The sequence below is a fragment of the Solea solea genome, chromosome 2 (genome assembly GCF_958295425.1).
Source record: "Solea solea chromosome 2, fSolSol10.1, whole genome shotgun sequence".
Lineage (NCBI taxonomy): Eukaryota > Metazoa > Chordata > Actinopteri > Pleuronectiformes > Soleidae > Solea > Solea solea.
In genome coordinates this window covers 34,432,831-34,454,860 of record NC_081135.1, presented here as the reverse complement: position 1 = coordinate 34,454,860, position 22,030 = coordinate 34,432,831, and the positions used below count along the sequence as shown (strand labels likewise).

Here is a 22,030-nt window from a genome sequence, read left to right as displayed (position 1 = left end):
GAGCACAAGGATTACTTGAAGATATTAAATGATCAGACACAGCAGTAAACACACGCACGTTAATAATTAATCATCAGAAACAAGACCGTTAAACCATGGACGGGACTTGTTGCTGAACTTTAGGTGAGAGTACAATAACGATCAATGAAAATCTGACTTTACAAAGAAACATTACTGGATTCCTAACTTAATTAATTGACTTAATTCATTGGTTCTCAAAGTTTTTATTTTAAGTACCACCTGAGAAAATATTGAGCTTTTGAAGTAACACCATTATCGCCAACGTTAAAACACAGTGGTGCGCAAAGTCAGCTACAGACTTTCCACAGGAGGCAGATTTATTCCCAATAAGCTAATCATCCTCCTCTTCCTCACATATAATTCACGCACTGGTTTAGCGAAAGTGGATTAAGCTGCAGCGAGAGATAAGGTGATTCTCATGATTATTTTCTTGTTATTCGTCCGGTCAAAATTCCTCAGCTCCACTGCGATCACATACCCTGGGTAGATACAGTAGAAGAGCATTTCTCTCTTTCCACCAGAGGAAGCTTGCATACCACAGTTTGAGAATAAACTACAAAGACTGTTTAGACAAAGAATGCCATTGTGTGGCTCTTGACATCAGCTGACCACACTTCTTCACGGCCACTCATGGATGCCGAGCACTGACGGATCGTACCGATGAAACCCAGCTGGGAGAACTCCAGGATCATCCAGTCCTCTGACGAGAGCTGCAGGGCAAAGTTCTTCATGGTGGCAAAGTAGTTGGGTTTGGCCACAATGTCGTCCTCCAGCTAAATGGAGCAGAGGTCCACAAAGAGCACATTGTAACACGGAAATAACCACTTTATTGTGAATGAGAAAGAGAGAGAAGCAGAAGGGAGACTCCTCTACGTTTACAAGGGGGGGGGGGGGGGGGGAGGAGTCACGTTGAAATTGCCTAAATAAAAAAAACTGCTGAGTGGCTACACTAATCCGGAGCTCTAGTAATAGATGTCAGAGAGGCAATACCTCGTCATTCCAGCTGAGAGCAGAAAATAGAATTGACACACACGTGGGATATTAACAACACAGTTACACTCCACCGAGAACGGCTGGCGCTAGCATTTTTAAATCCACTGAGAGCAAAATGTTTACATAAACATTCCCAAATTGGACACCTAGTTTAGAAAGATAGGAGCCATAGAAGTCTAAGAGGACGAGGCTACGAATAAGTAGACAGTGGCTCTGCACTCAGTGACAAACAGTGCTAGAATACAAACACTTTTGTTTCGAGTACTTTTTAAACAAGCATTTTTGACTCTGCGATGACGACATTCTCCAAATTAAAAAGGAGCGGTTTTCATGCCGATACTTGTAAATATGACCTAACAACATGTGACGGGAGCATTTAATGACTTGTTTTAGGGACATACCTGGACATAGTAAACCCCTTTGCTCACAGCGTACATCATGAGGAAGGAGTAGTCCAGATTCTGCTTCGTTCTCCATCTAAACAAATGCAGGAATCAATAACATGCAATTCAATTATACACACGAGAATCGATCCTGTGCGAGGTATCCTCCTATACAGTGCATCATATCAAGAGCGTAAATCAAGTACTTCCAGTTACTCTGCATGTTACAACAGCAGAAATGATTTATAAAGTGACGCCGCCACTCCAAGCCTCTCTAAGCCTCTCTGACTCCTGGTTGCACACTGACTCATTACTGTTTTGCCAAGGGCAGCAGGTGCTCATGGTGCCTTCAGAGGAAAGGTGTGGGAGGTGGGACACACGGATTTCACAAGAAGCACAAGCTCCCACACACGCATATTTGGACAAAGTGTACCGTCTTCTTTGCGATGTTTTTGTCTCTTAGAATGTGCCATTTTGTGAATTAAACTGTAAAGCGCCTTTGAGAATCTTTTAACGCGCTCTATAAATAAAATGCATCTTCATTATCGATTTCGATTGAGTGCGTGTGAACGCCAGTGGACGTGCTCAACTGGCATACAACCACACCTGGGTCAAATGACTCCGCAAAGCAATCAGGTTTTCTAATCAGCAGGTTGGAACTACTTCATCTACCTTATTTTTGGCTGGATTACTTCTGGTGTAACACTTAATACGTAAATAACCATTAAAGTTTGAAGCGACACTTACTTTTCAGAACTTGGAAGTTAAAATATTCTTCATTTTATCTTTCATATCAGTTAAGATAAATGGAAAGTGGCACTGACATCAAAGCTGTAATATAATGACCACTTTAACATTGTCACAGATAGTGTTGTTGTTTTGTTCTTCCCCCGACCCGTTTTATTTCTGATGCATTAGTCATGTCACATTTCACAAACAGGCAGAAGGCTGGTGTTTTGTTTTTTTAGCAGGTTCACAGGCTTTAGTGCAGACTAAATCCATGTCATATTTACTGTGAATTTTAGCATCTGTGTTTGCATATATTGTACAAAGGCCCAAGTACAATTACCCAAGTCCATGCTGCCAGTAGTCAGCACAAAGTGCACCATAAACAGATATGTAAAGCTGTAAAGTTGTTATCTGATAATAAAGAAACAGTCAAGTACAGAAGATAATGAGAGCGGCAGCTATAGAGAGACAGAGATAGAGGGTGCTGCATGCTGCTTATGACCTTGATGTGACATTAAGAAATGCCAGTGGAATACTAAGTGCATGGGCAGCCTGCATAAAAAGCTCTCAATTGTTCGCTCACAACCACTATCCCACTGACTCGTCCTTCCAGTTTTCCTGAATTCAGTTCCTCCCAAGCCTGTTCACTAGATTGCTAGATTCCCATCGCATTTTGCATAATTAAAACATAATTAGAACGCACAGATAACAGAGACGCCACGCCTAAGTACGCCGCTCACCTGACTCTCTCTTTGGAGTCTCCAAAAGTCTCTTTGAGGTTGGTGAGATCGGGATAATAAGCGGCCGGTGGCGAGATCACCTCCAGCAAACCTGCATTCAGCTCTGTAGAAAACCTGAGGAGAAGAGGGTCACGACAATTGGATTTTTTTTTCTGGGTCACAGAGTCTTTTAAACGGCTTCACATTATTTCTGTCTGTAAGGAAACGGGAGAGGTGAACTCACTCTTTCTCCAGTCCGGCAACTACGCTGTGCACGTACTCCACGTCAGTCTGAAGAGATACAGCAGGAGGACGCAGTGTTTGGACGTTATCGCCACGTTTTAATTCAAACAGACAAAACATAATGACACGACTCTCACCTCCCCGACAAAGACGATAATAACACAGTCAAGTTTCTCCTCTGGTGACAGCTTGTCTATTAGCGAATGCAGCGTCTCTGACAGATACGACTTCACCTTCCGCTTCACTGTGGGAATCCCCATCACCATGGTAACTGGGAAAAAAAGACAAAAAGAAGAAGAGTATAGAATGAGAACAAGTGTAAAACAGTGGCTATTTCAATTAAGCGGATCTTAAAGTGAATCATCTACACGTTGCTGGGCACCAACAGATTAGACTGGGCCTAAAGATTAAGAAGAGAAATTCATGCCCAGATTGACAGATGGCAGAGCGAGAGATGATTGATGGAGGTAGTTAGTGTAATGTAATTAAAGTTAAATTATTTCATCTCATGTTATTAATTCCTAACTTCAGGCAACATAGATACAGTATGTAATGATCAATTATCTCTATTTATATTGCACTTTTCTAGTCTTTTCTGGCTTTGACACCTTTTTCTATCACATATCTAATATCAGAACAATTCACACGATGCCGGAAAAGGCGCGACAAGCAATATGAGGTTAAGCATTTGCACAATCACACAGACACACACAGAGCCATGGATTGAAACCACAACAACCTGTTAAAGAAGATAAAACCTTCTTCTTACAAATACCAAAACCCCAACTGTCCTGATATCCTCCTTCACAACATCCATGAACCTCCTCTGTGGTCTTCCACTTCTCCTCCTGCCCGACAGGCTCCATCTTCGCTGCACGTGTCCAAACCACCTCTCAACCTCGACTCTTTTCATTTATTTCCAACCCGTTCAACCTGTGCTGTCCCTCAGAAATGCTCACGTCCATCCTTGTCACTCCAAATCAAAAAAAATCTCAGCATCTTCACCTCTGCCACTGTCACCAAGCCATACATCATGGCAGGTCTCACTACCATCTTGTAGACCTTCCCCTTTCAAGCAGTATGCAGAGAACCTATGCCAACACACACACACACACACACAAGCATTTCTACATTTTTGTGGCTGCAGGGAACGTACGTGCAGACTGCTTATAGCACAACACTCATCCAGTTGATGGTGCGCTCTTGTTTTAGTCATGAGGTCATGCACAGAGGTCCACCAGCACCCACACATGTTCAACCAACCTATCAAATAATACATCCAGTAAGAAATAACTACTGCGGGAACGGAATGCAAGATGGAGTGTGAATGTGTGGACCTGTAGACTGGCATCGATCCTCGTTTTAGTATGAAAGGAACCACGGCTGCAATCGCACAAAAGAAAAATGTGTGGCTCGTCTCAGCAGACCAGAATGCACACATAAAAACGGTGCAATATTTGTTTACCCCAGACAAGTGAGTGATTAATAAGTTTGAGTATGAAGTGAACATTTTCTGGTTTCTTTGCTCCACTGTGGGCAAAGCAAAACAAAACATTTGACAACATCCTTTCCAGGTTTGGGATTTCAAAACAACTAATGGATCAATGGAGAAAAACAATAATAGATTTATTTTTATGAGAATAATAGCAAATCCACAGTGTCCAAAAGGAGTTTTAACACTAAATACATCGTCTAAATATTGGAGTTTTTTTAATTACTCTGCTGTTTGCTAATCTCGGCAACAAATTGTGATGGAACACTGATGATAATCATTTCTGTGGGTAAGGATGAAAGAGCCGACATCACATTCAGCTGAGTCAATTGATTCCACGGTAAGACGAGGAAAGTGGGGAGAAAAAAAGTGTCTATTGTCATCTCCTTATTGTTGCTATTGTGTTTGGGTTTTGTGCAGCTAAACAGACTACCTCTTCTTTAGTATGGAGAGATTCCCTCTAAACTATAAGAGACTGGGAGACGTACAATACACTACTACCAGCATAAATCCAGTTCATTGTACTCAGTAGAATAGAAGCATCACTTTCACTGTGGAGAGAGAGTGAGAGTGAGAGAGAGAGAGAGAGAGAGAGAGAGAGAGAGAGCGAGAGAGAGAGAGCGAGAGAGAGAGAGAGAGAGTGGGAATGAGTAAGCAGAGAGTAGACAGCAAACACACTACTGGGAGAGCAAATGTGAGAATGAACAGGCCGTTTATCAGGCAATCAATCTGTTTTTCCGTCTTACTAAGGAAAATAAGTCAAGCCAGCAGCATGAAATTGCCTATAAACGTATGCCCCCCCTTCTCTCCAGTTTAGCTTCCTCCTCTTCTATTTCTGCTGTGTTTACAGAGTTGAAGTTTTGTCCTTGTGAAAGTTAGAAACAACTTGTCCTACAGGGATAGTAATGATGGCGAAACACATGGGCCGTGGCTAATGTGAGCATGTGTTTGTGTGCAGTTTAAAAGGGAAAACATGCTGAGTGAAGGGATGTGGGGGCACAAGGGGCCCCAACAATGGACACACACACACACACACACACACAAAAAAAACTCGAGGTGCAGAATGAGCGAGCAGCACAGCGGACCTAAGAAAGGGTGCAAGCCTCCGGCATGATCTGTGCAGCGTGGAGAATCTGTCCCAGTTTTGCTTTGTGTTCCTCACACTGAGCTACACGCTATATAGCGACACCCAGCATCACCGCCGAGAAAGTAGGTCGACGATGAAAGGAGAATGTGGGAGGAAGGAGAAGAGACAGAGAGCGACAGAATAGGGGAGGGTGGCAGACAGTGACTGACTGATAATACATGTAAGGGCAGCTTGAGCAGGAATAACTCCAGGACAGCACGGCCCCTCCCCTCCCCTCCCCTCCCTACGTCCCTTGATCAGCCTGCTCGCTTCACTGTGCTGTCTTTTCATCTTTTCTGGGGGGGGCAGGTCTGTCCGCTTCTCCAACATGGGTGAGAAAATCTGATTTGACGTGCCATACGTTTTAAAAGAAGCGAGTGTTCAGCCGCATCTACAAGCTCTCAATGTCCAGCAAAATATGTCCAGCTCGGTTACACGCTGAAGCCTTGGACGCACATTTAGGGGGAGGGTGAGTGTCAAGGCAGGGATCGACATCAGTGGATCACTGGTTTGCAGTGAATAATCGTTCATAAATAAACTTCCAAGGTCTTGCAAATGCCGAGGGACACTGTGTCTGTGTGTGTGTCTATTTATGTACAAGACTGGGATGTTCGAATTTGCGTCAGTGCACTTGAATTGAAGTTTGAGACGCAGTTTCCCCCCCATTAAAAAAAAGGTACACTGGATGACTCAGCTTTTTTTTTTTTGACATCTGGAATTTTTTGGGAAAAATTGGACAGCTTTTTTTAGACTCCAAGGGGGGAGCAAACTCTTTCAGAGATGTCATCTGTCATCTGGAGTTAGAAAATCTCCTGCACCAGTGGTTCTGAAACTTTTTTTAGTACCACATGAGAAAATATTGAGCTCTTAAAGTAACATCATTATCGCCAACTTTACAATACAATGCCATAAAAAACAGCAATTTATTTTCCAATAATAATTTGCTCTCTCCTCATCCTCCTCTTCTTTACATATACTGGTGTAGTGACAATAGATTAAACTGGAGCAAGAGATGGGGTGATTGTAATCATGATTTACCAACAGAGGAAGCTCGCGTACCACTGGTGGTACAAGTACCACAGATTGAGAACCAAGGTCCTACACTATCCAGTCTATCACAAACTTTAACATCTCTTCCTGTCATCCCCATCTTGGTCCTGTTCTTGTCTCCTGGCCTCCTTCTCTCCTCGTTTCCTTCTTGTTCAAGTTGAGGTATTTTATATATAAATCTGCTAAAGCTTTTCCTGCTGCCTTGGAAAACAATGCTGTCAGCTCACGTGGGAGAAAGAGGCGGGAGCTCTGTGTGTTTACGGAAGACTAGCTGGCCTTTTTTTGACTCAGATCAGTAGAAGTTTATTGGGTCATTAAAAGCCCCCCGTCGTGTGAATTTCAGGGGCAATTTTAGATGTTTCAAGGGCATTTTTAACCTGAGCACCCGCTGATTTCTGACCCTGATGTCAAGCACGTCCGTCTGGCATGTTGCACTTTTTTTTGCCTCACTGTTAATCCCGAGCTTCCTTGACTTGACAATGAGGTGTTGGAAAAGTATAACCGGAGACAAAGAGAGGGCTGGTTCAAGTCTCGGTCCAGGCTTGGGTTTATTTCCTCTTTTGTTGGAGTCTTTTTTTTTTTTTTTTGCACCACAAAGGACCAATAAAAAGGGCTATTTGTGAATGGGCCAGTGTGTTTTTAAACAGTTTTCAAAAGGAACAGTATCCTTTAGATGCTTACTAAGCAGGGCTGCAGCACGAGAGAAATACACAAATGAGTGGAAATAACTGTTGACATTTGGTGATTGTAACTTGCCCGTGTGAACATGAGGAAGAATGGTTGTTTGTGTTCATAAACAGTACGTCAGCCATGTGACAGGACTGCCTGATTCTGTCCTCTAGCCCAATGTCAGCTGGCTCTGGCTCCCCTCATACATATAGTGGTATAACATAATGGATGGATGTCTGTTAAAAATTAACACAATATTGACTTCCATATCAGATATCACTTATAGTGTATATGATACAGTATACACACAATACAATTTATAAGTGGTGCTAGAGCACAAGCATCTTTATTCTGACTTTAAAAGAGTAAAGCTTGACAATAACAAACCTCAAATACCATCAATAACCAGACATGCATCATCGATACTTCTGCCCATCAATGTGTCAACAATTACATAGAGTGTAACCTAGACTGTTGACAATGACTCCACATTTAGCTACTAAATAAATAATCAAAAAATAAACCTGGAAATTAAATTACATTGCACGGTCGACCACATGTGTCTACCAGAGTTTGATCACTTTTTTAAATTATACATTTGTAGCTAAAACACACACACACACACACACACGCATGCGCGTATGCACGCACGCACACAGCTTCTTTATAACATACATTGCTCTTTACGGCTCGAAAAATCAATCATGTTCTGTTCTGGGTTGGGGTTTTTCTTCAGTGTTGCAAAGCAGCGAAGCAGCTTTGCAACACTGGGTTGCAACACAGCTTTGAATCATGCTGTTTTTTTGAAATTGAAGAAGAATCAATATTGGTTGGTGATGCATTTCCACCAAAATATGACTGTAACATAGACTTACGCACGTAAGGTCACAGCTCAGCCCACTGCGTGTGTGTCTGCCGTGTGTTGATGGCTTAAAACAAGATGCCAGTGAAAGCAGATACTTCAGATCCTTTTGATTAGACTGTGTTGATAAACACACGACCAACACGCCAATTAATAAAACAAACAAAAAACAAATGAGCAGAGATGATATCTTTGCCACAGCATGGGCAACTTTTGCTGGTAACCTGCGAGATTTCATGAGCCTTCACATGTGTATGTCCTGTGTGGGTTTATGCAATAAGAAAAGCAGCAGCTGCCGCCATAAAAGAGCCGAAACAAGCCAACTGTCTCCACTGCGCCCAGGCCAAAACAAGAGTCAAAAAAGCCGTCAGACTGGCAAAGAAGACTGGTAAAGAGATTTGTTTTAAACAAATGTTGCCTGGTAACAAAGAAGTAACTATGCAAAAAGGGGTTTAAGTTGGTAGGAACTTGCTGAATGCTGGCCAGTACTCTGATAGACAGGCCCCTGCTTCAACCAATGCAGCCTCAGAGATGTTTCTCCTCATATTCCTGTTTCTTTTTTCCAATTAAAAGTGGGATCATGACCTAATTTCAGCAGCTACAAATAGCCCAATGTCAGATATGTTTAGATCAGCAGAGAAGTAGGAGAGAAAAGAGACAACGGTAACCTCAGAGAAAACAATTAGCAGCTGAAAAGAGGGGAGATTAAAACCACCGTTGGAGCCCGGAGGAAAAACGATGCCAGCGGCCTGTCAAGTGTGTCATTTGGCATGCACAAGCAGAAATCCCCTGTAGCAGATACCGTACCTACTGCAACCACTTCCTGATGGTTGTATTTCCAGCTTAGCTGTGCATACAGTCAGCATAATTTACAGTGCTTAAGGGTAGGAAACTGGATGGGGGGGGGAAAAGTACACAGCAGCAAACTCTACAGTATCAGTTTGACATTCTCTGTCCAATTCCTGAAAGAAAAACAAAAAAGGAGTCCCGAAAGTTTGACGGCAACGACTGGAGCTGATGGCAACAATGGGCCTCACATTTTTTTCTCGTTTCCCAGGGGAAAACCGTGCGCTCACTGATCAAACAGGCTCCAAGCCAAGAAACTCCAATTAGTCCCCAAGCAAGTGCCTCCTTCTTTTCCACTAATGTGTCTCCATCATTTCCCGACCCTCAGTCACCGTCATTAGGACCCTGTTCAGAGCTAATATTAAAACCTGTCGTCGGTGATCCGATCACAACCAGATCGTACAAAGTACAGGTCTGAACGGTCCTGATGCGTCCTCAGATCACAGAAATCACATTCGGAGGTCGTTTGAGGACACATTTGTCCACATTCCTCAGCATGAAAAAACATTTTAGTTATTAATATCCGGGGGTAATATATCTATAAATTCCAGGAACGTCTGTGTGTTTGTGTTTCTGTGTGTTACTCGCATATCTCTCGAACCGATGGTCGGATTGATTTCAAACTTGACAGGCGTCTTGCTACGGGCACGAGTAAGTTCGGTGCCAACGTTGACGTTGTTTGGATAAGTAATGCAAAAGATATCGCTAAAGATATCGCTAAAAGAAGCGCACATTGGCTTTCGCTGCTCCACTGTAACCACTCCCCCTCTCACTCACACAGCACTGTGAGTGAGACAAGGCGATGTCAACCTGAGGCAGATGACCGGTGACAACCAACCAACTGTAGTTCAATTTTCCATGTTTGTTGTTGTATGCCATTATGTAAGTATCAGTATTTGCTTTCTACCATACACAAGTACAAATGTCACTGAACTTTTGCTGTGTAATAGTAACAATGAGCACTCAAAGACACCAAACCAACAATTTCTAAAAACACACACTAAACAGATTTTGCACGGGCACGCCACTAGTTTGAATAAATCACCGGGAAAGTCCAGATCAAATCGTGATGTGTGGTAACGGCAAATGTGAACAGCCCTACTTAACGCGAGGACAGACGTTATTACCAGGTCTGAAAGAGGCCCAGGAATGTGAACACACCTTGAGAGCTGTCCGACCCCTAAAGTCACCTCCCTCATGTCACAGTAACAAAGCCAGATAAATAAACCCCAACATAACATGGCAGAGGTCACATACCGTTATGCTCTAAGCTGAATTAGAATAAGCTCTGGGTTGCTAATAAGAAAAGTGGAAAACAGAAGTGACAACGACGACTGCTTTGACAGGCCACAGTTCACTTCTGTAAGCATTCTTGTTGTTGGGAAGCAATAAAATGGAAAATTGCTGAAAGTGCTGTGGTAAACCCTCTGTGAACAATATCTGCTAAAAAGAATACCATACCGCACCTCACAGGTTTATTTAAAAGAGCAAAAAGATGAGAAACAAGAAAAAACATCCAAGAACTTCTCAGAAAAACAAAAACGAGAAGTGAAGGTAAGATGGCACACTGATAATTGGGGCTATATATATATATATATATGAAGTATAATTATCTTCAAATTCAAATGTTCCTCAGTGAGATATTATTGCAACGCTCAGACCCGGGGGGATACTTGTTGTCAACTCTTCCCCAACAGGAAACATGTTGAGACTTGATTCAGTTCCTGATGTAATAAGCATCTCAGGAGGTTTTACTGTGTTTGCGTAGGTTGAGCATGAATATTCTGGAGGAAAAAAAGGCCTCATAAAGCAAGTGAATTACTGCTGTACCAAATGTGTGATGTATGTATGCATGTGTTGCTTCTCACCTCCTGTGCGGCCAAGACCGACCTGCACGGCCGGGTGCAGGCTGCCTTCATTGTTGAGTAGGTGAGGCAGGTGATGGTAAATATTTGGCACCTGGAGCTGTTTCCTGTTTGCGAGCTCTTTCAGTAGTTTCTGTGTCTCATCTGAAAGCATTGACAAGAAACACAAGTTAAGCGATTTAAAGTTATGCAACCTTAAAGCATGAAGGATGGAAAGAACACAGAAAAACCCTCCAATCAGGAGAGGTTTTTCTGTGAATTTCTATCTGTGTGTGGGTGTGTGTGTGATTAAAAAACAAATTCATGACATAAAACTGTCTGAAAATGGATAACTACCACAATTACTGACCGAAAAAAGCATTAATACGACAATTATGATAATAAAAATATACGAGCATTGCATTTTAAATTTGGTAGATGTTAGCAACATTAACATTTATTGGCCAAAACATCAATGATCACTGATTGCAGCTCCTTGGGTGTGAAAAAGGTTTGGTTTTCTCTGTCCTATGTTTGAAAAAAAAAATTTGGAGTTCAACAGCGTACAGCCTCAGTTGGAGTAAATACGTCGTCTGAACTCGTTTACCGGAAAAGTTGGTGAGGGCATCTTTGCTGTTGTTAGTCTCGGCGATGGCGCGTTTGAACTGCTCAAGGATGTTGTTGAGCTCAGACGAGCGCTGCAGCGTCCTGTGCTCGGCCACACGAAGGCGCTCTTTCAACGCATGGAACTCCCGCTGGTACGCTACCAGCTTCTCTATGAGAGGGACGAGAGCAGAACATGGTACTTTAGCAGGAGAAAGACATGATGATGATGATGATGATGGCTTCCGGTTTCATAAAAGTACAAAAGCGTATCTTTAACAATAAAGACAAAAGACACATTTTCATTGTTATTTGAGATAACCTTTAATGTTGACTAATCCTGCGAAACAGAGCTTTCCCAATACAATCTTTTTCTTTTCCGTTCTTAAACACAGCACTGTCTGTAGTACATATGTCAGTCCTGTGTGTGGCGCTGTAACAAGAGGAGGGAGGACGTGTACAAACTCCAACCACAATAGACGATGGTGGCAAAGATGAGTAGGAACTCTAGGAACATTTTCATTTTAGGGCTCCAAAAATACTAGTTCCATGTGGATAAAAAGTAGATATGACCCAACGGTTTTGCAGATTCTCCTTAACTATTTCCTGTGTGCAGACGATCACAAATGTGAGGGTGGTCCCATTCTTCCCAGTCTTTTTGAATTGGTTCAGAACGTTTACAATGAAGTCCACTGCATGTGTACAAGACTTTAAGACAAGCTGCTTGCTAGGACATCTTTAATTTTCCTCCACCAAGATTACCCGAGATTGTACGAGGCCCTTAAATCAAAAAACATGCTCTTCAAAACCCGGTGAACATCCGCAGTGCGATAATGTCGCCTAAGATACAGCAGCCATTTATTAGCACTGCCAACTGGAAATTACTTTTTGAGGTTTGGAGGCAGATTACGGCAAAAACCTGAGGAAAGGCATCTGGTGGGCTCTTATCAGGAAACAGAAGTCAGGCGGTTAGTGTTGAAAGTCTGAATTCTGTGAAAAGGGTGAGCAGCTGTGGTTTCTTGGAGGCCTGAGATCATAGATATGTCAAATATGCTGCAAATGACAGTGAGTCACTCCACATTCTTGTCTCCCTTTTTTATGGTGATGTTTCTTTGTCTGTCTTGGCTCGTCTGTTTTCTTTGACCACTTCTAATAGTGCAATTTGAATTAAGTTTACTTAATGTGTATTGATTCGTATAAGACAACACAGGTGTGCGTGTGCGCACACAAACGCGTGGGAGGAAGTGAGAATCAGAACGTCACAGAGGGTTGTGTGGGGTTGTAGTTTGATCTTTCTCTGCTGTTGTTCTTCTTAGATTTATGGTGCAATCTAACTACAACAAAAAGCAGAGTCCCTTTATCTCCCCACTCTCTGTCACTTTCTCTGACTAAGCTATTGTACATCCTCTCTTTTTCACAGAAACCTGTTGTTATTCATGAGTGCTCCTGACACACAGACACACACACACACACACACACTCTGCCTTTTGGCCCCAAACCTGAAGAACAGGGCAGCTTCCACCTAAAACGACAGCTTTCATCTGCACATCAGTCCTTAGACTGTTGGATGAAACCAAGTGTGTCATCCTACTGTGTAAAGAAACCAGAGACAGAGCATCGCCGATCACACACACAGGAAGAAGAGGAGGGTTTCTAGTTAGCTTGATTGTTTCTGAAGCATTTGCACATTACATTACATTACATGTCATTAAGCAGAGGCTTTTATCCAAAGCGAATTACAATGGAATCAAGTACAATTAGCCAGGGGTGAAATCGAACGTGCGACCATGATGTCTTTCGTACACAAGGTAGGATTTTAACCACTGAGCCACTCCACCCCCACATCAGGCAGTGAAACTGTATGAGGTTTGGATGTGTGATGTTCATTACGGGAATTGCCACTCCCTTTACCCAAGTGACGTCTCATTGCGCAAGTTAGCCTAAATAACTCACTGTCACCTTTTATTTCCTAATTGTTAAACGCGGTTTGACGGTGACTTCACTTAAAACACTGCGGAAAATCACCAAATCAAGTGGCATCACTATAAAATTCACGGTTTAACAGTCAACGTACTCTGCTGGTATACAGCCTCACACTTGCATGGTTACACAAATGCATTAAACAATTAGACCCTCTGGTCTGGAGAACATCTATTCAATTTCATTATCGTCCTCTGCTCTCTAGAACCATGAGTAATGGGGGAAGGGCTAAGTGGCTCTTCCTGTGAGCCTGAAAAACGCCTGCTCCTCATCCCCCTCTTTTCGCCTTTCTTACCACGGTCTCGTTCTTTTCATGTAATTTCATACAATTTTCAAAAATTCTTCTGAGTGTACCCTTTTGTACAATATGTGCACTTCCTTCCTAAAGCAGGCTTTGTCTGATTCTCTTCACTCTGGTATCACCATACCCACACTGCCTCCCACACTGCTGTGATATTTTGCCTGGATGTGCCAATCTCGATTCCTCCTCTCATTTTATTTGATTTATTAATAAAGTATGCAGGAGGGAAGAGGAGTTGAATATATATTGGACATTCAACAACTGGCGTTTACAGCAAGGGGAGTCAAGGCCTAAACACTCTTTCGGAGACCGACACACACACACACACACACACTCACTCACTCTCAAAACGCAATGTTTTGGTTAGGGGGAAAATAAAATAAACATCAGTGATGTAAATAGCAAGCACTGCATTAAAAAAGAGGAAGCATTTATCAAAGTACACAGACATGTCTAAAAACTTGCATGCAGCCACAGTAGCTTCAGACAACAAAAGGATACACTTGAAGAAGGTTGAGGTTAGGCAACTTCCTCGCGGGAACTTCCTATTCATTTGGATATTATAGCAATGAAATCTGAGCAGGAAATCTAAAGACAAAGACAACCACCTCCACATGCAATAAGAGCGGCTTACAGATGTAGTAAGAAATACAATAAAAACAACAAACAACTCACTGAAAGCTCCAAATAATATTATAGTGTAATGGGTACAGGTCATAAAAGCATTAGTGAGGTAAATGTTTGATCCAGATACAAATCATTCATAAAAGCACTGCCTTCATCAGGAACAGAGGCATATTAACATACCGTTTATTAAACCACATTCTAATGGCAACGAGTTATGATTCATAGTCCAAGCAAGATTGTCACACACATCATTTCGACACACACACACACACACACACACACACACACACACAAAGTGACAGACAGACAAATGTGGTTTGTGTCACATGGTTTGAGAAGCGACAAAGACGATCTCAGTGCTTATAGAGAATTGAAACCCAACCAGAGATTCGCCGGTGTTAAAGAGTCTCATCGCTGAATCCATCAGCTCATTAAAGAGCCCTCACAGTGCTCACTGCTGACTGTGGGCTTGCGAGTGCTGATGAGGGGCTTGTGCAGTTTGAAGTTTGCTTGCATAACACAGATGTGCTTTTTTTGGGGGGGAGAAAATATGAATATTAAACTTTTCCAGCACACGTTTTACTTGCCGTTCTCTGCCACAGACTGTGTACAGGGAATGGACGTAGCCTCCTAGTTTGAAAAGTGACGAAAGTAGCACTGAGTCACCAGGGGGCGTCTCCACTAGTTTGGTACAGTAGGATGTATGTATTTTTTTGTGTTTCCATTAGGAAGAAGAATAACCAGAATAACTAGCCCCTACCACTCTTTGGCGCCCTTCCCTTCGTCACAACTCAAGCCTAACCCGGGGCTTTACCATTCTACACTGTGTCATACTGTACCAAACCAAACCGTACCGTGATGGACACATGGTCTATGGGAGAATGATTAGCCTACTTCTATATTATGTTAATGATGAGCTAATGTTGACAGTTGGGGATGTTTGCTGTTCCATTTTAGGGGAATATAGCTGATGGGGTTTAAGATAAACAGATCGTATCTTTTATGGCAGTTGACAAAGCAAACATTTTCCTGCTCTAACACACCTGATTCAAATGAAGGGCTCATTATCAGGCTTCTGCAGCGCTCGTCGTTGAGCTGACCATTTCAGTCAGGTGAGTTGGGAGCAGGGACACATCATGAAACATGCAGGGCAGTGGGTCCTCTGGACCAGGATTGAGAAACACTTGGGTCCCAATTTGACCGAGGGCTTTTCTGTGTGGAGTTTGCATGCTCTCCCTGTGTGTGTGCGAGTTTTCTCTGGATTCTCCGTTTTCCTCCCACAGTCCAAAAACAATTGACTGCAAGTGTGAATGTGAGAGTGAAAGGTTGTTTGTCTCTATATGTTGACCCCTGCCACAGGAAATATCCTCAGTTGTATTATTGTTTGGAGAAAACATGGCAATCAGTTATGCTCAACATACACACTTGTATGAATAGAGCTGCAGCTGGTGATCCAACAGCAGGTGTTCAGAGGAAACCGTGGGTGCCGGTTTTTCAGTTTGCGTCTAACATTCCCTCAAAGCAATGGCACCTCACTATGTTTGTGATCTGATCCAAGCTTGGCTATACTGAGTAAGTGAAGCAATGTTTATGAAAAAACACACAGGAGGAAACAGTCGTGCATCACTCTTCCTGTGATTTTGTTTCACACACACTTCAAAGAAACAGGATAGATTATTTGGTTTGATAATGGCTTCCGCTCAGTTATTGAGGTGCCAGTGTTCATTTCCTTTTTATTTTAACACTTGAGAGGGTGGTATTCGTTTTCTCATTTAACTCCTGGAATTGTCCTTTAAAATCAAGCTTCTAGCTAACTTAGGCACAAAGAAATATGAGTCAAAGCGACGCCACATTTGCAGCAAAAGTGACTATGTCCAGTTATGTGATCAAACCTCGCCATGGTGTGTGTGAGGCTGTAAAAGTGATTTTATGAGAGATCTTACTGTGATCAGACTGTCTCTGTACTGACAGGTAGTTAGTTTATCTCAAAAACACACAGCAACATTAACTAAATAAACGCACTACAGTCGCTGAAGAGATGCCACCTTGCAATTGAGCCTTCCTCTTATAGACAGATTCCACCTTCCAGAAGCATGTGAAACACGGAGGAAGTATGCATAATGCATCTATACGGCCCTCAAGCAATGCACCTGCTGCCCACATGGTCCCACACTGCAGCTGCTGTGTGCAACAACACAAAGCATTTAACCAGGCTGTTATCTCTTAAGCAGGGCAGATGGTGAAGCGCATGAACTTGAGATTAACGGGACAAAAGCCGGGATGTTTATTGCATGTTTGTGTTTAAGGGGCAGATGCAGACACGGGCATGTTCCAACATCAGGTCCAAAAGTCACATTAGATTAAACACCGTCTGCAGTAGACCTCAGACGTTACAGAGATCACACATGAACCGCATTGCACTGTACTGTTCACACTCCACATCTGCTGGAGAGAGAAGACCAATCAAGATAATAAGAGTGCAAGTTAAAGAGGTAGAGTGCAGGAAGCACCCAAACACAGGTTTGCACAGCTATTCTTCTTAGACCACTGTGCCTACACTGATCCATTCATTTGGACAGCCTACACAAAGCACCTAAACCTAACCAGTACCTCAGAAAGTACCAGTACCTGTTCCTAAAGGAGTTCCCAATAAGGTCAGTGTTTATGCCAGAAAAGGTTCTTAAGAGGTAACAAAGAAAAGTATGTAAACATACATAGAGAGACAGAGACAGAGAGTGAGTAGTATTATTGATTTTAGTTGGTTATTTCCTGAAGAGAAGTGCAAGTTGATCCAGGAGTGGACTCATGATACTCCCTCAACGGTTTTATGCAGATTGCAGAAAGAGAAAATGCACACCTTTATCCCAATCTGTCCCTTTTCCTCATGCAATACACCTTTAACTTGAGGTTGCATGCTGAAATGGTAAAGGTATTATCCACAAAAAACACAAGACAAGCATTTGCTCCCTTGGCAACTTTCTAACACAGATTCCCAAATTTGCTTCTTCACATTAGGCACATTGTTTCTCCTGCCTCCCACCTCATATGCTCTATTGTGCTGTGAGTCATGATAATCTCTGTGGCACTGCACGCTGCTGGCTGACAGTATTTAGCCAAAGGCATGGCCCCACTCTGCTTCCATTCACTCCCATGGCGGCCCCACTTGGCTGCTGAAAGGCTTTGATCAACCAGGACTATCATACTTTTTTTGGAAGCTCTTCTTTCAGGGATGTCGTCAACAATCAGTTGTTGAAAATATGCAGTGAGGTCCAAAGCTCTGAGTCCATCTATATTTTTGGAGCTGAACATATAAGTTGATTAATAATAAGTGTTTTACTGCGTCTTCTATATTTCAGTGAACTTAAACATTCTGGAGCTTGGCACTTGAGAGAAAAACATGAGCCCTCTGTAAAGGTCACCTTGGGGCTCAGTTTCGTCTTACACCTTCCCAGTTAACACATAATCAACTACACCATCAATACATTTATTTTTTCAGAGTTAAAGAGTTCTTTACTTGGAGCTCTTGATATTTTCCAATAATATAGTTTCTGGTTTGGCTGCTGAGCTGAACAGTCTCTGCACTTAAACCTGACATGCCAGATGGTTTTTAGGGAAGGTTTTACTGGAAACTGTTGAAATTTTTTTTTATTTTTTTTTATTCAGTCTATAATTTGTCCATCTCCTCCTATCACAAAGAGGGGAAAAAATTGTTTTCCCATCGAGAAAAGCCTTATTCAGTCCTGCTTTTTGCTCTTCCCATAATCAACAAACCGTCTCCAGTTACTAATGGTTTAGCAGCTGCATGTACACTAGCCACCGTTGTTGTTGTAGACAAACAGTGGCTTCTCGCTTCAAGCTAACCGACTGGTCCAATACCCACGTGATTTGAGCCACAAGTGAATACACTGGAGTCTGGCAGGATTTGTTTATTCTTCTTACACTGGATATGTTTCAAAACTACACCAATGTGGTAATCTGACAATTTAGAGCTACGTTCTGGGAAAATAATTTAAGGAAGTGACCGTAAATTACATTCTAAAGCCAAAACAGGACATATTTCACATCTGTGTGGTCACGATACAAACAGACAAACGAGTACAGACATGTCCCCCAGCATTTTCTACAAGTGTATGCCACAGATTTATCAAGAGGGAGCAGTGAGAGCCAAACAATCAGCATGTCTCCTCCCTGCACAGGAGACAACTTGTGAGCAGCCAACGAATGAATGAATGAATGAATGAATGAATGAATGAACAAATTAATGAATGAATTGAGTTTAAGGACGTGCACAGAAGCACGAGAAGGGAAACAACAACAATTGTTAACTTACTAACAGATGAGGACGCCTGTTCATGTTTAGACACAGCAGGAGCCGTCTGAGATAAAGGGAGGAGTGCATTTGTGCAAGAGTGTGTGTGTGTGTGCCTCGGCAGCACTCCCATCCTTTCTTCCCATCATGTAGTCCACCTCGGCCTCTTCTCATCCTCCGTCTTCCAACTCACTTATCCTCGGGCAAATTACCCTACCTCACAAACTCACAACGACGGAGAAAACATCATGTCCCACCCAGATTATAACTAATGGAGCATGTCTCTGGCCTGCTAGCCTCATGCTCTGCCTGCTGATTGAGCCCCTTCACTGTAATCACTCACTCTATTTTTGGCCCATTGTTTTTGGAATGACGTAACGATAGAAGACAACCATGCCCTTAATCACAGAGGAAGGGGAACGTTTGGGTACAAGGAAAGGAAGGAGCAAGCCACATTTGCAATGGGGAAGAGTGTTTGGCATTGAATGAATCTGCTAAAAGCATCAGTCAGAAAGAGCCTTACAGTGCATCCACAAAACTAATGGTATAATATATATGCATATATAAAAAAATACAAATCTTAAAACATGTCTTTAAAGTCAATGTGATTCTTCTTTATGTGGAACAGGTGGGGTGGTCGTGAACCCAGCACGCCCTATTGACAAGCCGCTACTGCTAAGAACAAATTGCTGCTTAAGTTGGCTTTAGAAGTTGCCAGGTAGTTAAAGTCTTGTGAGGCACCGAGGCACAAAGGTGTTTATGGTGTGTGTGTGTGTGTGTGTGATACACGTCAATGTGTACAAAGAAACTAGTGTGTATACGCGGGTAGTAAATGCAATTACATCTGCCCATGCATATGGTGGTTGAAACTAAAATAAACGAGAGTAAATCACATATTTACACATTTGAGTTTTGTTTTTCACAGCTTACAAGATCAAATCAGTAAGTGATAGACAGGGGAGGCTCTAGGTCTCACAGTGTTTGATTCAGTTTACCTGGGTTGTTTTGTTAATGACTCTATAAAAATGTAATTTCAAAACCCCAGGACATTTGATCGCCTCTCTTACCTATACAGTTGCTAATAAAGATATAAAGATCTACTAGGGCAGCTTTCCCTCTGACCCATTAGCTGTGTGTGTGACACTATGCACTATGACTATTTGACTACTTAGTTATAGTTTAATACCATCGGTGACTATTTTAGTTAGTGATAACTGCATTATCTTGTAAAAGAGATTTTGTTTCGTGGGATTTCCAGCATGTTTTGGAAAGAAACGTGTAGGAATTGTGACAGGAATTCCTGTTTTGTGAAGCAAGAATTATGACAATTCAAATCACCTAATAAAGAAGAAGAAGAAGGTTAATACAAGTGTACTGAGTCACTAACTTAAGCATCTCCCAGGAATGTGTTCTAGTAGACTACAAAGGCTTAATCAAGTGTGTTTGCTCTGTTGCTCTGAAAGGTGATATAGAATTACACTATCTAATTTACTTTTCCCACTACTAATTAGTTTTTATTACACGCCACTATGTTAATATAAACATGAGACTTCATCAAGGACCCATGATAATAGTGTATTGTATACAGTGCAAAAGGAAAGGTACGTACATCCCAATCTCAACCCTGTAATACATATATTCTTTTAGTTTATTCTGTTCATGTGTATTGCTGAGATCTACTTGAGTCATAACCATGGTGATATCAGAGAGAAGTACCCTGCTAGGGGACAGGGCAGACTCTGACAGAGAAGTACACACTCTGGAGAGTCATTCGAAATGGAGTGTTTGGACAGCTGACTGGCACGGCTCTCATTTCACAGCAGTCAATAAACCGCCAACAGACAGGACTAACAGGGAGGCAAAGATATGAGCAAAATCATAATTAAACTAAGGCTGCAAGAAGCACAGAGTGGGCCCTCAAACCCCCGGTGCATTTTTAGACATACCACACCTCGCGACCCAGGCGCCAGCCAACTATTCAAGGACACGGCTCTGAATAATCGACAGAGCTGGATGTCGCTGGAAGGAAGTTGCTGCTGGTTCCCGGGCCCACTGGAAGATGCTCAAAGACCACGTATAAGAATCACTGTTGTCTACCAGTTGCAAAATGGGCCACAAATTCATAGATGTCACCACGCTCATGTTGGACGAAACCAGCCGTCAGTCGCACTGGTGTCCTCACTCATATGTGCCGTTCTTCATCATCCATTTTCACAAAACTGACATCATGTTCTGAAACTATACAGATTGAGATCATTAACTCATCGGGAAAATGTTTACAGATGGTAAACATTTTTACATGATGGTACTAGAGAAATGCCACCATTAATATGTTATCCTGGAGTCAATAACCCCCTGAGAATTGCATGTAAATCCATTTTTCTTTGTGCCACAAGACTTATTTCCATTATCAGCAGGTTTGCAATATCTGTCACTCTTAATTTGCATGGGCATGTTTTGTGATACACATGTACTAAATTTCAGACATCATTGGAGGGGGGGGGGGGGGGGCGCAGTACTGAGCTATTATGCCACAGACAATACATGTAGACGCAAAGACGTGTTTAGGCCAGGAATTCTATCAAAACATACAAAGTTCGGGGGATATTGGATGAATTACGGTTGAGTTACAGCAACTTCCTGCGTCATGGCAAATGTTTTCTGTGTACATCTCTAGGAAAGTTGTGAGAATTTGTCTTTCAGAATCCCTCAATTTGCCACAGGCCAAATATATTCTAAACCCCCCACTGTGTGCAGCATCAAGAGGATATGCCATCTTACAACAGCAGGGTGAAATGATAGGGGACATAAAAGAGGTTCATGTCACAAAAGAAAAAGAATAAAACTATTTACACATCTTATGTTACAACAAAACGGAACACAAACAGAGAGAGGCTCGGAGCCAGTGCACTACACTACACTACAGATAAAGGACCTGAATAAAGCTTGTGATGTCATTGCAGGTAAAGCACAGCTGATGCCACCAAACGGAGAAATGTGGACCCTGGGTTTAATATATCTTAAAATGCACCAAAGTTAGAATTGATACTGTAATACATACTCAACTTCAGGTGTCTTAATAAGTAATAGTATCATCCATTGTAAGCATATACCGTGTATGTGTACGTGCGTACAAATGAAGGACACAAAAGATTTAATTTGGGACCTTAGGGGTTGCAATTTAAACCACTAAAAAGAAACAATGTCGTTCTGAAATGTGCACGAGGATGAAA

At 42.2% G+C, this 22,030-nt stretch overlaps 1 protein-coding gene across 2 annotated transcripts in view; it reads right to left on the bottom strand.

Annotated features, from left to right (window-relative positions):
* Positions 1–22,030, bottom strand: part of mgat4a (alpha-1,3-mannosyl-glycoprotein 4-beta-N-acetylglucosaminyltransferase A) — a 32,114-nt gene that overhangs the window by 7,305 nt on the left and 2,779 nt on the right. For both annotated transcript variants that reach the window (XM_058622343.1, XM_058622344.1), the window contains exons 3-9: positions 11,585–11,752; positions 11,002–11,142; positions 3,226–3,359; positions 3,090–3,136; positions 2,867–2,980; positions 1,416–1,491; positions 680–794 (exon numbers count right to left, since the gene is read on the bottom strand). In XM_058622343.1, the coding sequence (XP_058478326.1) occupies positions 680–794; positions 1,416–1,491; positions 2,867–2,980; positions 3,090–3,136; positions 3,226–3,359; positions 11,002–11,142; positions 11,585–11,752 (795 nt within the window). The remainder of the gene's footprint in view (positions 1–679; positions 795–1,415; positions 1,492–2,866; positions 2,981–3,089; positions 3,137–3,225; positions 3,360–11,001; positions 11,143–11,584; positions 11,753–22,030) is intronic.